The sequence below is a fragment of the Hyla sarda genome, chromosome 4, assembly GCF_029499605.1.
Source record: "Hyla sarda isolate aHylSar1 chromosome 4, aHylSar1.hap1, whole genome shotgun sequence".
In the NCBI taxonomy this organism is placed as follows: domain Eukaryota; kingdom Metazoa; phylum Chordata; class Amphibia; order Anura; family Hylidae; genus Hyla; species Hyla sarda.
This window is the reverse complement of record NC_079192.1, coordinates 214,988,652-215,005,631: the sequence shown is the minus strand read 5'-3', so window position 1 is coordinate 215,005,631 and position 16,980 is coordinate 214,988,652. Positions and strand designations below refer to the sequence as shown.

Sequence of the window (16,980 nt, the reverse complement as noted above, 5' to 3'; positions counted from 1 at the left end):
TGGTATTACCACTGGTTTCACGACTAAATCAATGTAATTCAGAGCTGTTTCTTATCTGGAACGAAGAGGGTTCTGGCTGCCATATATTTTGCCACCCCACACCAAAATCCCAGAAGCAAAACCAGTGTGACGTTACTGGTTAAGGCCTCTTCATGGTGTTGCCCAAGTGGTCTTTAGACAAATTTCCAGCTATTATTGATGGAGAGAATAGATTTCCTTTTCAGCCTCCATTGCTGTTTGCATGATAGGCTTTGAGTAGTAGCATGAGCACAATAAAACACCAGTAGCTGGATGCCTGGCTCATAGCCCAATGTTGTTTAAAAAGTACCTGTCACCAAATAAACTGTTCTAAACTAACTCAGGCTATGTTCCCTTACTACTCCTAAACACCCCTCCCACCCTTCAACAAAAAATTCAGAGCTTTAAAAAGCTCTGCATCTTACCTTTCTTCTTGCTCACATTTTGCAATTTCTCAGCAGGAGAAAGTGGGCGTTTCCCAGCATGACATTACTGAAGCCTGCTGGGAGACCATTTCCGCCCTCACATGGTTGCAGTGCAGTAATGAATAGAAGACCTCAAGCGCTGTGAAGCTCTCAAGCAAGCTCAGTGCAGAGAAGCACTTTAAGTTTGGACTCCTGCCAGGCCGGGAGGAGACCAAACTCACTGTTAATTGTGGCAGGGAACAGAACAGAGCCACCCAGTGGCCTTTTTTTATTTATTTTTTTTTAAATATATATTACATTTTAAAAATATTTATGTTGATAATTTTAAAAGCAAGTGAAAGGTAAAGTGTCTGCTTATTACACAAGGAACACTATATTAAAAGTTTTATTTGGTGACTTTGTACTCTTTAAGAGTCTTCTAATGATTTGTGAAGATGCTGTTCAATGCCCTAGGCTTGGTATGTGACGTCAAATTTTACTTTAAGTATAGAATGGATCACTACGAGCCATTTTTTTAATCTGACGAACAATCCATAAAAGGTTCGCCTCTGCGTGTCCTTTGCAGTCATTCCAGTTTGTCGTCGGGCGCCCAACCAGTGGGAAAAGCAATGTCGAACAGTGCTGACATCCCAGCATATGAATGTACTGTTTTGCCAGAGAGATAAACTAAGGCTTCAGTTCAAAGATTCTGTCCCTCTCAGTTTTGAACAATTGGCAATAACTGGTATGTCGAGGAACAGCAGGTACTGAACAATCATACTGTACTTATATTTTCATCTTAATAAAACATCCAAAATAACAGAGCTATAAAATCCCTCAAGTGACTTTTCTATATAAAAGGTATATAGCATGCTAAAAGTTTGCACTTACTTCTTAGCATTCTCAAGTATATTCCTTTGATAAACATCAATTTTCTTCTCTTTTGTATTCTGAGGATATAATATTTAAAAAAAAGGTTACAATTTATTTGAAATAATTAAAGGGTTCCTGTCATCAAACCATATATTTTTTAAACTATGATTATATTCCCTAACTTCTCTTAACACCCCTCCTGCCCTATAAAAATTTCCGTGCTTTAAAAAGCTCTGCATCATACTTTTCCCCTTGCTCAAATTGTGTGAGCTCCCTGCAGGAGAAAGTGGGCGTTCCCCAGCAGGCACAATGTCACTGAAGCCTGAGAGAGCTGTGCCTCGCTATGCCCCCCTGGCCTCTTATGTACTATTTTTCTGTCTCCTAATCTATCTAGGCATTCATTTTATATTCTTTTATATTTATTATTCTTATTGCTTTTTGCCCCTTGGGATCGGTACATTACCATCGCCTCACACTACTTCTCACATCGTTGATGTAGTGCATTGTATAGTTATCGCCCGCCCACAATGATTATTCCCAGTGTTTATTGAAATCTGCACCTCTCACTTCAGGGTGCCGTAATGACAACCTGGGATGGGATGACTTGACTCTGGCTGTGGACGTCACTTCCGGCTTCTGCACTCAAAGCCTGTGACATAATGCCAATGCCGGCGGGCAGGAGCAACCTCTGAGATAACTACATATGTTGAGTTATGATAGTTATTACTACCTGTTTACACATAATTACTGCATTAGATTTAATTGGTAGGCGTCAGCAATTCACCTCATTGTAAGTATATACTACTGTTATTTTATTTGTGTGTACTGCAGCGTGTAAGCACATTCTCAGTCCTGTTATCTGAGGAAGGAGGGTAAACCCTCCGAAAAGCGTGATTTATATTGGACTCATTAAATCTTAATTGCCTTTTGGAAAACTACTGGTTTACTGTTTGAAACACTCCTTGAAACATCATTATTTTTTTCTTTCTGGCATGCTATACTGACTCCACTGTCTAGCAATTAGGGGTATTTGAAAAGTGACTTGCTGCTGCATGGTATCAAGTATATCATTTCATTTCTACCCGAAAAGGGATTGATGGGCTATTTATGGAGTTGTGGCTATACCACATCCCACCCAGGTGAGTGGTTCTATAGCTAACTAGTATTTGTATCTTCTGTGACATTATTACTAGATATGCACCCAAAGGGCAGGGGGCTGTCGGGTATGGTCGATGACTGACATCGGAGAAATCTCCAATGTCCGTCTTTACAGGCAGATGTCAGCTGCTAATAACAGAAGGCATCTCCTGTATATGACACTGACCCAATCCGCGAGCCCGTGTCATGTCCTTACATGTATGTCATGGGTTGAGAAGGGGTTAAGCCACACCGCCGGAAATTTTCAGCTGAAAATTCACTCAGCCGAAAATGCGGAAAGGGGCATTTTCGGACGGTAATTTTCGGCAGCTGAAATTTCAGTGCATCCCTAGTTATTACCCTATGTGGCGCTCCGCCTGTGTGTCTCTCTTTATTCTTTTGTCTACGTAATATATAAAGGAAGTACTGGTGCTCTAGGTCAGTTAATCAAGATATATAGTTAAAAATCACTGTGTCCCTGATCTTGCTCAGTTTGAGAGTGTATTGTATATGTATTAACTGGACAATTAAGTCCAGTGTGAGCAACTGTGCATATAGGAATGTATGTAATATAGTTATCGGAAAATGATTTACACAGGGCCCTATGGCATATCACAGGGCCCTTGAGATTAATGCGAAGTCGTACATGTATAAATAAATTAATGAATAAATCAATTAAAACACAGCCTACATGCATATACATTAAAGGGGTACTCTGGCGCTAAGACATCTTATCCCCTATCCAAAGGATATGGGATAAGATGGCTGATCGCGGGGGGCCCGCCACTGGGGACCCCCGTGATCTTTCACCCAGCACCCCATTTCCATCAGCCCACAGAGTATGTTCGCTCCGGGTCTGATGACTGCGGATCACAGAGGCGGAGCCATGACATCCCAATACTCCGGCCCCGTGATCGACAGTCATCAGACCCGGAGTGAACATGCTCCGGGGGCTGATGGTAACTGGGTGCTGCGTGAAAGATCACAGGCTTCCCCATCAGGCATCTTATATCCCTATCCTTTGGATGGGGGATAAGATGTCTTCACGCCGGAGTACCCCTTTAAATAAATAGTTTAAAAATGTTGATGTGCTTATCAATAAAGTTTACACAAATTGTCCTGTAAAAAGAAAAAAAACAAGTATGGCATCTTATGGAGAAAGACTGTAGTTTATATAACATCAATTCATCTGATCGATTCTGTACAGTAAAGTGCAGAGGGGTACTTGGTATGGCTTTGCTTCTAAAGATCTTGAGGTATCTATAACGTACTCCAATGTAGAGACTGATAAAGATTATGACAATCCCTATGCAACTATTAGCAATGACCTGTGGAATGAAGGAGAAGCCTACAACATTTGGTGTTATGCACCTTTCACCCTTCCATCAAGTCTGGTCTAACAGTCTGAAACGATACTAAGCCGAGGCCAACTGCAAGGCTAGAGCAGCAGCAGATTTATTAGATTCATCAGAGTATAGGTTATAAATTTGGAAACATGCATTTATGTAGTTCTTAAGATTGAATTTAAAAAAGAAAAAAAAAGTGTATCTGCTAGACAGGTACCCTTGGTGTGACAACTACGTAGCCATTGTATGTAAAAGACTTGGTCAATTACAAGTATACATGAAAAGTGGTACATTTTATTGCATTTAAATGTAAGGCATAGCTTACCACCTCAGAAATCAGTCTGCACCAATCTCTTCGCTGCATATGGTTACTGTACAAAAATCGCTGCTGGGCCTGCTTCATGCATTCAAGTTCAGAATGAAACTTTTCCCAAAAGCCTTTAAATATTCCCATCTGTTCAAAAACAATTTGAGGTAATAAATAAAACCGTGAAGGCAAACCAAATTTTAAAACACAAAAGCCCAGATTTATACATCTGTCCGAGACAAAAACAAGAGTGATTTGCCTACAGCAACCAATGGAGCTCTCCTAAAATAAAAGTACAGCTGTGACTTGTTGCTATTGGCAAATTCTGTGCCAAAGCCAATCATCTCACTTCTTATTAAAGAGAGACTATAAATAAAGTTACACCAGATCATCAAAATTTGTTTAAAATTAAACTTTCTGTGGTAGGATTAGACAAAGCCTCAGAAACTGTCCAGTTAGTCACACTGAGGTAAATGGTCTTACCTTTAGAATTGGCATATCAGTTATGTCAGTCGTACAAGACACACCATCTATATGCTTAAAACACAAAAACATTGTGTTAATGCTGTATGTATGTACATATATACATATATATACACTGGGTGCATGGACATTGTTTTCAGTTAAACAGCCGTAAACGTAATAATATACTCAGTGTTACAGACAATACATATAACATAATATATTCTGTATACACTACAGGATGAAAGTTATCATTGTCTATGTAAATCCAGTTTGCCTTTGTGAACATCACGTATATTTCTCCCACATAATGTGTACTTATCCAAGCGGTGCATGTTTTTCATAAATAGCTTAGATGTAGATAAATTTCTGTGTGTGATTTGGCATCGGGTAAGATTGTGCAAAAATCTGAGTGGTTAAGCAAAAAAAAGTAAGACAATTTTAAAGCCACACTACATTCAAGTTCAAGTCTGCACTTGTTACTTTAAACACAAAAAAGGGTAAAAACAACAATAATAAATTCTCCCCTACAGGTTTTAGTGATCATCTTACCTGACTCCAAAAAGGCACTGAAGTGTAAGGTAACAGTTTATCCAGGTATGCAGTTTCCAAACTCAGGTGCCTATGCAACGAAGCTAAAGTGTATAATAAATACAAATTTAGACTTCATTATATACACCAGTCATAAACATTGACACTATCAAGACAAATCTGACCCAAAGAGTTATGGGCTCCGATTCATTGAGAAGAAAAACTGACCCCTAACAACCAATCACAACTCAGCTTTCATATCTTAATAAGCTCTGGTAAAAAGTGAAAGCTAATGCTGTGATTGGTTTCTCAGACATTTTGCTAAATCAGGACCATGGAGTTAAGAAGACCTCTTAAGGTGTCCTGAGGTATCTGGCAACAAGAAGTTAGCTGCATAATTTTGACCTAAAAATTCGGAATAACCCACAAGAACTGCTGTATTTTTTTTTTTAACCCCTCACACGGAGTAAATGAAGAGTAATTCACGCCGAAAAATTTACAGGCGGAAAAAAGAATTTTATTTCCGTGCAAAATTTGCGTGCAATTTGCACGGAATTGCGTGCAGAACTGCACGCAGAATTGCGCGCAGACATGGGGGAGAAAGAAGTGAAAGTTTTTTCAGCCATTTCCGAGCAAGATGCATGCGAATTCCGCGCAAATTGCCCGCGAAAACGATCTCGTGCAGAATTTAGTTTTTACCATTGACTTCAATTGATTTCTGCTAGTGGATTCCGCTTGAAGAATGAACATGTTCTTTCTTCAAGCGGAACGGAATTCAGCGCTGGAATTCGGCTAGCAGAATTTCCGCAGTGTGAACAGGACAGCAGAAATAACATTAAAGTCAATGGGCAGAGGAGATGTGAATTAGTTTGTAGCGGAGAATTCAAGAGGAATTACTCTAGTAAATTCTTCTTGAATTACTCAGTGTGAACGAACTCTAAGGAAGCAGGGATTTCTGAACATTCGCTTTTTCCTCCATGCCTTTTTCAATTTTCCATTCCATAACGCTTTCAATTTTCCACCTACAAACCCATATGAGGGCTTCTTTTTTGTGCCACCAATTTGTTTGTGGAGCAAAATTGAAATTTTGCAACTTTTGGGGGCTTCCATTTCCACACAATGAACTTTTCAGTATATATGACCTGCTATCTTTATTCTGTAGTCCATGCAATTACAACACCCAGTTTATGTAGGATCTCTTTTTTTTTTTTTTACTACTTTAAAAAAAATTCTAAGTCTTTGTACAAAAACTATTATGCTCTAAATCGTCCTCTTCTGATCCCTGTAACTCTTAGTTTTCCACAAATAGGGCTGCTGTTTTTTGCACTGTGATCTGTAGTTTTTATTGGTAACATTTTTGTTTTGATGGGACTTATTGATCACTTTTTAATGACATTTTCTTTGGCATATTAAGTGAAGTGACCAAAAATTTGCAATACTGGATTTGGTATTTTTCCATTCATTCCATTGATCATGCGGTTTGATTAACATATTTTATTAATAAAGACATCTACTCATAAGGTGATACATCGTTTATTTTTGTTAACATTTTTATTTAAAAAAAGAGGGTGATTAAAACTATTATGGGGGAATAGGCTTATTTATATAAGCAACATTTTTTGCACTATTTTTTTGGTCCTCATAGGGAACTATTACCTGCAATTTTTCGACTGCATAGCTGTGCTATGGCACAACATTGTTCAGACACTACATGTAGGATTGGAGCACCGACTGGACAGAACAGAGGTAGGTAGGGACCATCCACCTGTCCTCTCAGCTGATTGGGACCAAGCGATTTTGCTGTAGTGATACCGATAAACTTCCGTGAGCTACTGGCAAATTATTTGCTGCACTTTTAAATGCCACAATCTTTGATCACTGTATCTAAAGGGTTAATACCTGGCATCACCCTGATGAGTGATGTCCGGCATTAGCCATGGGTCCAGACTGCTGAGCACGCTTCAAAGCCAGAGAGCTGGGCGCAGAGTGTACATTTACATCCCGTGTCTTCTAGGGGTTAAGGCGCTATTACCCATTACCCATGTCTAACAAAAAAACTAAACTAAAAATAATATATAACACATAACCCATAAGAAAGTGAAAACAGAATGTCCCCTCAACCTCAACCTGGTTTGAGGATTTTCCACAGATCCTCTCAAGCTCTGTCAGTTTGAAAGGAGATTTTTGGGAGAACAGCTATTTTCAGGTCTCTCCAGAGAGGTGTGACTGCTATTAAGCAATTCAGCCAGAGCCTTGACTTGAACCCAGAGTTGTCCTTGAACCACAAATGGGTTTTCTTGGCTATGTTCTTGGGGTCATAGTCTTATTGAAGGGTGAATGTTTTTCCCAGTCTGAGGCCCAGAGGCCTCTGGATCAGGATTTCAGCATGAGCTCTGTACTTTAGTAAGGGTTAAGGAAAATAAAGCAAAAAAAAAAAAAAAAAAAAGAAAAAAAAAAACACATCGTAGCATGATGCTACCACGTGGCCTTGTGTGAGTGGGCATATGGGGGCAGATGGAAAGGAGGTAGGGAAACTGGGTATGTCGGGTCCCACCTTTTTTGTACAAAGCCAGAGATTAACATATTAGCAATGGAGGTCAATACATCGTATATCTCAAGAACAGCAGCAGTTACGGGTGAGGAAAACATGATTGTAATCCGGTTTACTCACACTATAACCATGTGTATTTGGATTAGTACAGGTGAACAAGTGGTCAGTTTCCCTTTAATAAATGAAAAAAAAATATTATAATATTTTTATATAATATATATATATATATATATATATATATATATATATATATATATATATATATAGATATAGATAGATAGATAGAGAGTACTGTTTTATCATTATGGGGTATTAAGTGCACAATGATGAGAGATTTTTTTATTTTAGCACAAGACTTCTGTGCAAATTACATGTTCCTGCCTGTCACCTTGGTCGCTGTGCCCATATAGTAAACTGGGTTGTTTATTTGATAAGCTACCCAGTTGACTATATTGAAACAGCAGTCAAGATGCTATCTTGTGTTGTATCACCAAAGCGCAGGGCCTGCCTCCTAAAAGTCATGGGTATTGGTCGCTCAGCGCTCCCTGCTTCTGCTAGGCCTGACAACCCAAGCTCAGAGTAGCAACTGCAGAATATAGCGTGAAAGTGGGACAAGTGAGTATCCAATACAAGGGCATAGCATATTATTGGGGGGGGGGGGGAGTACAGTGCAGAGTGTATTATAGATAACAGAGGAGGGGGATACAGCGTTTTGTAGTACTATATTCATGTGACACTGTGGAGCTGTTTTTAGGGGCACTATATGTGACAGCATTGTAAATGGTTTACTTCTCTTCCCCCCAAAAATAAACATTTAATAAATAAGTAATATGAATCCCAAAACGGTGCCATTAAAAAGTACAACTAGGTCGATGAAGATATACATGGAGTAACAGCAAGACAAACTATTTAAGACAGAAGGCCCAAATCTGCTTTGTTAAACATTAGTATAAAAGTACTAAAAATATACCTTTACACAATTTTTTTTTAAACGCTAAAATGTGTCAATTCTTTTAAAAACAGGCTATGCACCCCTTTTGCAACAAAACATAATTCTGTAAATTCAAAATGAGCCCACAATGCCCTAAAACAGATAAGGAATCACAATGGAACCAATTATAAGCACAATAAAACAAAAACTGTAAGCTGCTTACCAATGATAAACTCCTGTATGGGGTCAAAAGTCAGACACGTTGACAGGTTGTCACAGATCCACTCAATTATCTAGAAAAAAAGAAAACAACATCAACAACAACAACAACAACACATCACAACTTGCCTAATGATAAAGAAAACATTTTATAAAAAAATAAATAAACTAAATAAACTGGGTCCAAAACCAGGAAAAGTTGTTTTACAAATATGAATGCAAGACAAAAGGTACACATATGCTTGTATCAATGTAGGCCTTGCACTGATTTTTATATAATCATTTTATTTTATTTTATTTTTTATTTTTTTATGTATTACCTGGGTCTCTTGTTGTGGCTGAAGGTCTAGATGTAACAAAAAGCAATGTAAGACTGCCAAACGTTCACAGTCCCGTCTACTTTCTGTTAAAAATTTGAAAAGTTGTTCCTGGTTTATAGACACAGAGAACAGGATTCCAGTACAGCATTCTATAACCTGAGTCTTCAGAACTGTCTGCAAGGGACAGTCGCAGCACATGCCACTGATTCTGGCATCCTCAGCTAGAGAAGGAAGCAAAAGTTTTACTACTTCACAAAATACTAAAAGTAAATAACACCAGACTGAAAATAAGCTTTCCTCTTTTATTCCTCTAGGAAATCTATTAAACTAGTGAGACATGCTGACACTGCATTTCCAGTGTGTTATGAGTGCAGGGACATGCCCCTCTCTGAAAACTAACATTGCCATTTCCTTGTTAACTTCTACATTTTCACTTGGAATAAAAGAGTATTTGCACAATGCAGTTACTTAAAAAGGGAACTTGTTGCCAGGTTTGATCCCATGTAATAAGGGGCAAAATGTTAAAGGTGTGAAGATAAGGTTTCCTACTATGACTGGATGTCCTCCTACCCATCCACAAGTGAAGAAAATAACTTTTGCAAATCTCCCAAGGCTCAACGAATCAATGGGGCATGTAGCTTCTCAAACTAGTCACTGCACCTATTCAGCCTCAAATTACACCTACTCAGTCGGGATTAACAACCAGGGAAGGACCGACATCACCACTCTGCTCTATGAAGTCCCATGCAGGACCAGAATGCAGGACCAGAAATGACGTGGCTTCTGGTTAGAGCGAGACTTCAGGGAGCAGAGCGGTGAGGTCGGGCAGTGCCTAGGCTGTCAATCCCTCCAAAGTAGGCACAATTAAAGACTCAATAGCCATGATTACAGTCTGGGAGGCTACACACCCCAATGACTAGTTAAGCCCAATTTATGTTTGGCGCAGAAGATTTACACAAGTGATTTCCTCCACTTTTCGATGGGCAGGAAGACATCCAGATATCGTAGGGAACCTTATCACCACATCTATAACGTGTTGCCACTAGAAATATGGGGTCAAACCTGGTGCCCGGTTCACTTTAAGAACAAAAAAATAAGCTCCTCATGTCTGTTTTAGTTAATACTCCCTGTGAAACAACATGTCAGAAGAAATGGCAAGTCCTCTTTAAGTCATGCACAACATATTTGAATGAGTAATAACAGTTTTGCCTCTATATTGGTCATTAAATATTTATAGTTTTCCAATGGGAGCACTTGTGGTCTGAAAATGTTTTACGTTATAGGCTTGTAGCATTCCAAATTCAATGTAAACCAACTTACCGTACATCCAGAGATATTTCGCAACAATATTACAATGTATTAAAATATATTTTAAAGTAAAAAGACATCTTAACAATTGCTGACAAAGTGTGACAAGAAGGGGAGAGGACTGCTTATGTTGACCTTTTCACTGCCAGGAAATTTTTCACACTTTTGACCGAGTACTGGGGTCCCTCAAGCCAGAGGTGGGAGCCACCACGACCCCTCCATATATCTCTATGGGAGAGCTGTTCAGCCATCTTCGGCTCTCTCAGAGATATATGGAGGGGGCATGGGTGCCTTCGCTCCGGGCAGAAGTCGTGACGTGCCGCTCCAGGGGAGAGTCGGGGCCCCATACAGGAGATCGCGGGGGGGCCCCAGCGCTTGGACCCCGCGATTTAAAAAACTTACTGCGGATAGGGGATACAAAAAAAAAAAAAAAAAAAAAAGTATGAGACTACTCCTTTAAGAAAAAGCGGTGGTGTGAGGTCTGCTTTACATATCCTTTCTTTCCAGAATTCCCAACGGAGCATCAATTGCCTATAAGTCTCCACAAATCTTTAGGCCACTCTCCATAAAGAAGAAAGATTATCCTTTTAGTCCTTTAAAAACCCAAGTCAATTAGATGACCAAAGTTCTGATTATATGTAGGAGGTTTATATGAGTAACTGCCTATCCCTGCACCACCACCAACCACCCCACCCTCATATGGTTGCGTTTGGCATAAGGCACTTACCTGCTAAAAATAAGTGGTAACACATTAACTCTGCATGTCTTGTGTTTATCAAATGTAGAAATTGGTCGGGCAAGTAAACTGCAACATAACTGTCTGGGAACGAAAGAATGTATTTAAATGCTGAACTGCAATTATGAAAAAAAATCCCTTTCTATATGTTCCATTATAAACAGTTCTATCAAACTACCTTACCATGGACACACAACAATTCTAGACTGACACATACACAGGTTAGTTCTTATGATCAAAGTCAAGGTTTCATTTTAAAAATCTTTTGATATTTCTTCCGTTGACTAGGTCCTGACATACCCACCAATTACTACACTAATGGGCTAAAGAAGCATGTTGCATATAAGCATGTGAAGTAATTTAGCGCCTTTGAGCTATCAGTGGTAATTTAAGCACCTAAATGCATCACCAGGATGCACATGTGGTGTAAATTCAGTCTAATTTACATTATCAATAGTTCATTAAGCACAGACAAACTTTAAAATATCTTACCAATATTAATAAAAGATACTTTCTTAAGTTGCTTAGCATCTGTCGTAGTGCTGACCTTAAAAGTCTTACTGCAACCTAAATAGAAAAAATCTAAGAATAAATGTAATTTAATGACAACCTGTGAAATTCCTGTAATACGTAAACCAATTTAACTTAAAAATTAAACTACTCCTTGCCCAAAGGAAGACTGCAAATATTGGGGGCTCAGTGTGGTGTATTTTAAAAGTAAAACGGATGTTCAGATTTGTTCTAGAACATTAGAATGAACTACCGCATTAATGGCCTGCCATTTTTTATTTTTAGAGTGAAGCAATGTCATACTTTATATCTCAGAAGCTACTAGAGAGACAATGTACAGCTGGCTGCATCTTCAAGCAAAAATGTTCTGGCTGTTCGTTTTTGGGCTGTGCAGAAGCATTTGTCCCCATCCCTCATAGAAGCCCACGTGTACATTAAAGCCTATAGGTTTAGAAATTGAGTTTGTTACTGGATTAAAAACTGTCCCCGGAAAGTGGTGACCTTAAAAGTGGTGGTCTACGAATCAAATGAATCAATGAATCTTAGCCTGGGACTAAGTTAGAAACAATACAGTATATGTTAGATGGAAACTACAGAACCGCAAAATAGAATAAGGCAATAGCATGCACAGTACAAACAGAAGGGGAAAGTGAATCTACCCTGTATGTTTTTCTATAATGCAGATGATAAGTGAATACATGTGACTGGGGTATAATAAAGTCCTATGAAAACACTTGCATTTTTATGAGGCAATTAGAATTAATTATATGAATCAGTTCTAGTCACATCTCATCAAGGACAAAAATTTTGTCCTTGAGCTGTGCCCAGTTTCCAAATTTTGCACATGCACACATTTTGTATGCACAGCCCAGGAAGAAGATCTGAAAATAGGGCTGAATGCTGGAAGCTAAAACCTGACTGTAAATCAAGCACAGATACCGATAGGTTGATAGTAAAAGTAATTGGTTTCAGAAGTAGAGTCAGTAGCCGTTTAGGCCAGTGTTTCCCAACCAGTTCCAAATGTTTTAAAGATTCCTTATCAATACATTAATAGATGTACATTAAAATGTTGTACTATGTAAATGCTGTCCTGATCTATTAGTGAATACAAAAAATAAAAATTACAAAAGAATAAATAAAAAAATAAATACCTTTATGCAAAAAGGCTACCATGTACGTAAATTCTAGCAAAACGTTTGGAGGTTGACAATAAAAAAGACACAAACCACCTAAAGGATAAATACGGTACATACAATCTGGGTTAAAAACATTACAATCTTTTAGAACTGTACATAAATAGAAAACAACATTTCATATTACAGTCTGCATAGACCAAAACATAATTATTCATAGATTATTTTAATATAAAAGGAATTGTGAAAGGAAAAAATGAAATTATATTGAAAAAGTGAATAGACAAATCAATGCAACAGTAAGAATAGAACACATTGCTCTCAGAAGTTTCAATAACCATTTGTTCTGCAATGACCAATAAAAAGGATCTTTTATCCTTTAGCGTGCATTGCAAATCAACACTGTGTGGCTTTGTAAGTTAAAAACATTGTAACCCAAGACTACTGTATAACTTGAGGGAACATTGCACTAGATTTAGACAGTTCTGTTTTTCCTATCATATCATACCTGTTTTATTTGTAAAAACCTGTAGATTTTGAGGTGTAATTCTTCCCCTTCCTCTTTCTTCAGGGGGATCATATCCCAAATTTATCAAACTAAGAATTAACAGAATAATTAAAATCTAAATTTCTCATGTATTAGATTAAATTATTATTAAAAAGATTTAAGACTTTTGCAAAACTTGCCTTACACCTTGATCATCTAAGGAAATTTCAAGTGGAAATTCAAGCTACAAAGATACATACACACAGTCAGTGCATTGTGTTAACACTTGTATTGTAAAAACTTTCATTTTATTGCTACAAAATAAGAAGATAGATACACTCTTATTTATAATAGTACACATTTATTTTAGTAGCTGTGTGCATTAGTAGCTGTGTGTCAATAGTAAAATGGTAAGTATAGCTGTAGCAACATTAGTATTAAACACAAAAAAAAAAAAAAAAAATTAAAATGACTTACTACATATTTAAAATTGCCATCTGGATAAAACTGGATACAATGCAAAACACAACCTGCACGCTGTGGAGATTAAAAGTAGATTTAATTTAATGTGATTATATGTTGTACCCTATACAATCATAGAAATAAATAGCTTTTATCCTGTCCACAACCTTAAAAAGTCACACTCCAAACTTTACTATGACCAAAGAGCTGTCTAAGGACACGCTCAAAAAAAAATTGTAGACCTGCACCAGGCTGGGAAGACTGAATCTGCAATAGGCAAGCAGATTGGTGTGAATAAATCAACTGTGGGAGCAATTATTAGAAAATGGAAGACATACAAGGCCACTGATCATCTCCCTCGATCTGGGGCTCCACGCAAGATCTCACCCTGTGGTGTCAAAATGATCACAAGAACGGTGAGCAAAAATCCCAGAACCACACGGGGGGGATGGGGACCTAGTGTATGACGTGCAGAGAGCTGGGACCAAAGTAACAAAGACTACCATCAGTAACACACTACGCCACCAGGGACTGAAATCATACAGTGCCAGATGTGTGTCCCTGCTTAAGCCAGTACATGTCCGGGCCCATCTGAAGTTTGCTAGAGAGCATTTGGATGATCCAGAAGAGGATTGGGAGAATGTCATATGATCAGATGAAACCAAAGTAGAACTTTTTGGAAAAAACTCAACTCGTCATGTTTGGAGGAGAGAGAATGCAGAGTTGCATCCAAAGAACACATACCTACTGTGAAGCATGGGGGTGGAAACATCATGCTTTAGGGCTGTTTTTCAGCCACGAGACCAGAACGACTGATCCATGTAAAGGAAAGAATGAATGGGGCCCATGTATCGTGAGATTTTGAGTGAAAACCTCCTTCCATCAGCAAGGGCATTGAAGATGAAACGTGGCTAGGTCTATAAGCATGACAATGATCCCAAACACACCGCCCGGGCAACGAAGGAGTGGCTTCGTAAGAAGCATTTCAAGGTCCTTTATAAATATATGTTTTTATTTTAATAGTAAAAATTTACAAGAATACATTGTACAATTCAGATATAACAACGTCACCAATCAAGAAAAGACAAAAAGGCCAAATAGCCATGCTTGTTTACATCTGAGAAGTATACCTAATCATTATTAACACCCCAAACTCAAATTTGCCCATCTTACCAATAGCTCCCAGCAGTATAAACTCTATCGTACGAGGTACCTTCACAGGGATTTTACTTTCTACCTCTTTTATTACAGATTCCCAGAAAACATATCTTCTCACACGACCAGAAGCTATGTAGATAATCAGCTTCTTCCAAACCACATTTCACACACTGTGACGTAATTTTCACCCCTATCCTATATAAATGAAGCGCGGAATAGTGGGTCCTGAGTAAGATCTTAAATTGTGTGATTTTATGTTCCATATTACGAGAAACCTTACTTATATTTTGGGCCATAATGTCCCACTCATCCTCAGACACAGTACCCACTATCCCGGACCATTTTTCTTTAATTCTATCGGTCCCCCTTACTCCAATAATCTTATTTAATTTCTTATACAAAATTGATATTCCTTTTTTTTTTTTTTTTTTTAAGTGCTCTATTTGGGTTAGTGCTTCTATCAAATTGTGTTTCTGTGCTACATATACCTCCTTATCTATCGTGTTATGGACTGCATGACTAACTTGCCAATAGTACAGCCAATCATTATCACTAATGTCATACCCGCTTTTTATGTGCTCAAATGAAAAAAGTTGCCCTCTATCAAATATTTGTTCCAATTGTTTTATACCCTTACTATCCCAAAAAGTTGACTCACAATCCACCAATTCTTTAAATTTGTTGTTACCCCATAAGGGTGTGAACCCAAAACTATTTTCTATATGTAATTCTTCCTTTAATCTTTCCCATACTTTTCTGTATTTATGCAATAGCATCGTGTTATTTGAACCGCTCTCCTCATAATCATCTAATTCCAACACCTCATATATGTTCTCTTTCTCCTTATCTACTACAATCTTCTCCAGATATCTAGAATTCCTCCAATTCACGACTCGTACCAACTGCGCGGCCAAGTAATAAACAAGAAAGTTGGGCATGTCCAATTCCCCCTATCTCCAGGGGCCATAAAATATCTGTACTTCAGACAAACCCTTTTTCTTCCCCATAACAATCTACCCAGTATCACTTCTATCTTCCGGAACCAGCACTTGCCGATCCACATTGGCGAGGCACTAAGAAAGAAAAGGATCTGTGGGAGGACCACCATTTTTACTATCGCCATCCTTTCTGACATAGAGAAAGGCATTTTAATCCATACTTCTACTCTCTTCGCTAGACTATTTAATAGGGGCCGTATATTGTTAATCACAAACCTATCATTTGTGGCTGCTATTTTTACTCCCAGATAGGGGAAACATTCGTTGTTTTTTTTTTAGCACGGATAGTCTTCCCACCATCTCCCCCATATCTTCATCCAGGGGGAGCATAGTAGATTTACTCCAGTTTATCTCCAACCCAGATAGAGGGGCAAATGCCTCGAACAGATTAATGATACGATGTATTTTTTCTTGTGGGTTAGTTACAAAAAGGAGGATATCATCTGCAAATAATAAGATCTTACTCATCTCTCCATTTACTCCAAATCCCTCATAGACATTGTTATCTCTTATCCAAGCCGCTAGGGGTTCAATATAAATTAAAAATAAAGAGGGTAAGAGGGGGCAGCCCTGCCTTGTTCCTCTACTCAGTTTGAATGGGTAGGAGGGAATTCCATCCACCACTACACTCGCCTCAGGGTTAGTATACAATAACTGAATATAGCTCAAGAATCTCGGGCCCACCCCCACCCTCTTCAAAACTTCCCAGAGGTATCCCCACTCCACCCTGTCAAAAGCTTTAGTAGCGTCCAGTGACAGAATGGAGCGGGAGCCCCGGGATCCACTCTGGATTGTCTCATACACCTGGTGGATATTGTCGTGGACCGTTCTTCCTGACCTAAACCCTCCCTGGTCATTGCCCACCACTACCTCCACTACTTTATCTAATCTCCTTGCCAATACTTTCGCTATTATCTTTATATCCGTATTAAGCAAGGAGATAGGACGATATGAACCCAAATCCAAGGGGTCTTTATCTTTTTTCCTAATGAGTCTAATATTAGCCTCACACATTGATTTAGGGAGAACCCCCCCCCCCCTCCAGGATTCATTAATGATAGCCAGCAGTTTTGGAAGTAGCAGGGATGA

At 38.5% G+C, this 16,980-nt stretch overlaps 1 protein-coding gene across 11 annotated transcripts in view; it reads right to left on the bottom strand.

The window, feature by feature from the left end:
* GSAP (gamma-secretase activating protein) overlaps positions 1–16,980 on the bottom strand; it is a 176,192-nt gene that overhangs the window by 36,118 nt on the left and 123,094 nt on the right. For 8 of the 11 annotated variants that reach the window (XR_008892615.1, XM_056573472.1, XM_056573473.1 and 5 more), the window contains 12 exons: positions 13,751–13,810; positions 13,474–13,517; positions 13,295–13,383; positions 12,805–12,882; positions 11,636–11,710; positions 11,135–11,227; positions 9,100–9,320; positions 8,784–8,853; positions 5,100–5,182; positions 4,569–4,622; positions 4,104–4,232; positions 1,314–1,372 (listed from right to left, as the gene is read on the bottom strand). Coding sequence is in view for 10 of the 11 variants with exons in the window: in XM_056573472.1 (XP_056429447.1) it covers positions 1,314–1,372; positions 4,104–4,232; positions 4,569–4,622; positions 5,100–5,182; positions 8,784–8,853; positions 9,100–9,320; positions 11,135–11,227; positions 11,636–11,710; positions 12,805–12,882; positions 13,295–13,383; positions 13,474–13,517; positions 13,751–13,810 (1,055 nt within the window). In the remaining variant the exon portion in view is untranslated. The remainder of the gene's footprint in view (positions 1–1,313; positions 1,373–4,103; positions 4,233–4,568; positions 4,623–5,099; positions 5,183–8,783; positions 8,854–9,099; positions 9,321–11,134; positions 11,228–11,635; positions 11,711–12,804; positions 12,883–13,294; positions 13,384–13,473; positions 13,518–13,750; positions 13,811–16,980) is intronic. The other 3 variants (XM_056573470.1, XM_056573471.1, XM_056573475.1) reach the window with 2 other exon arrangements.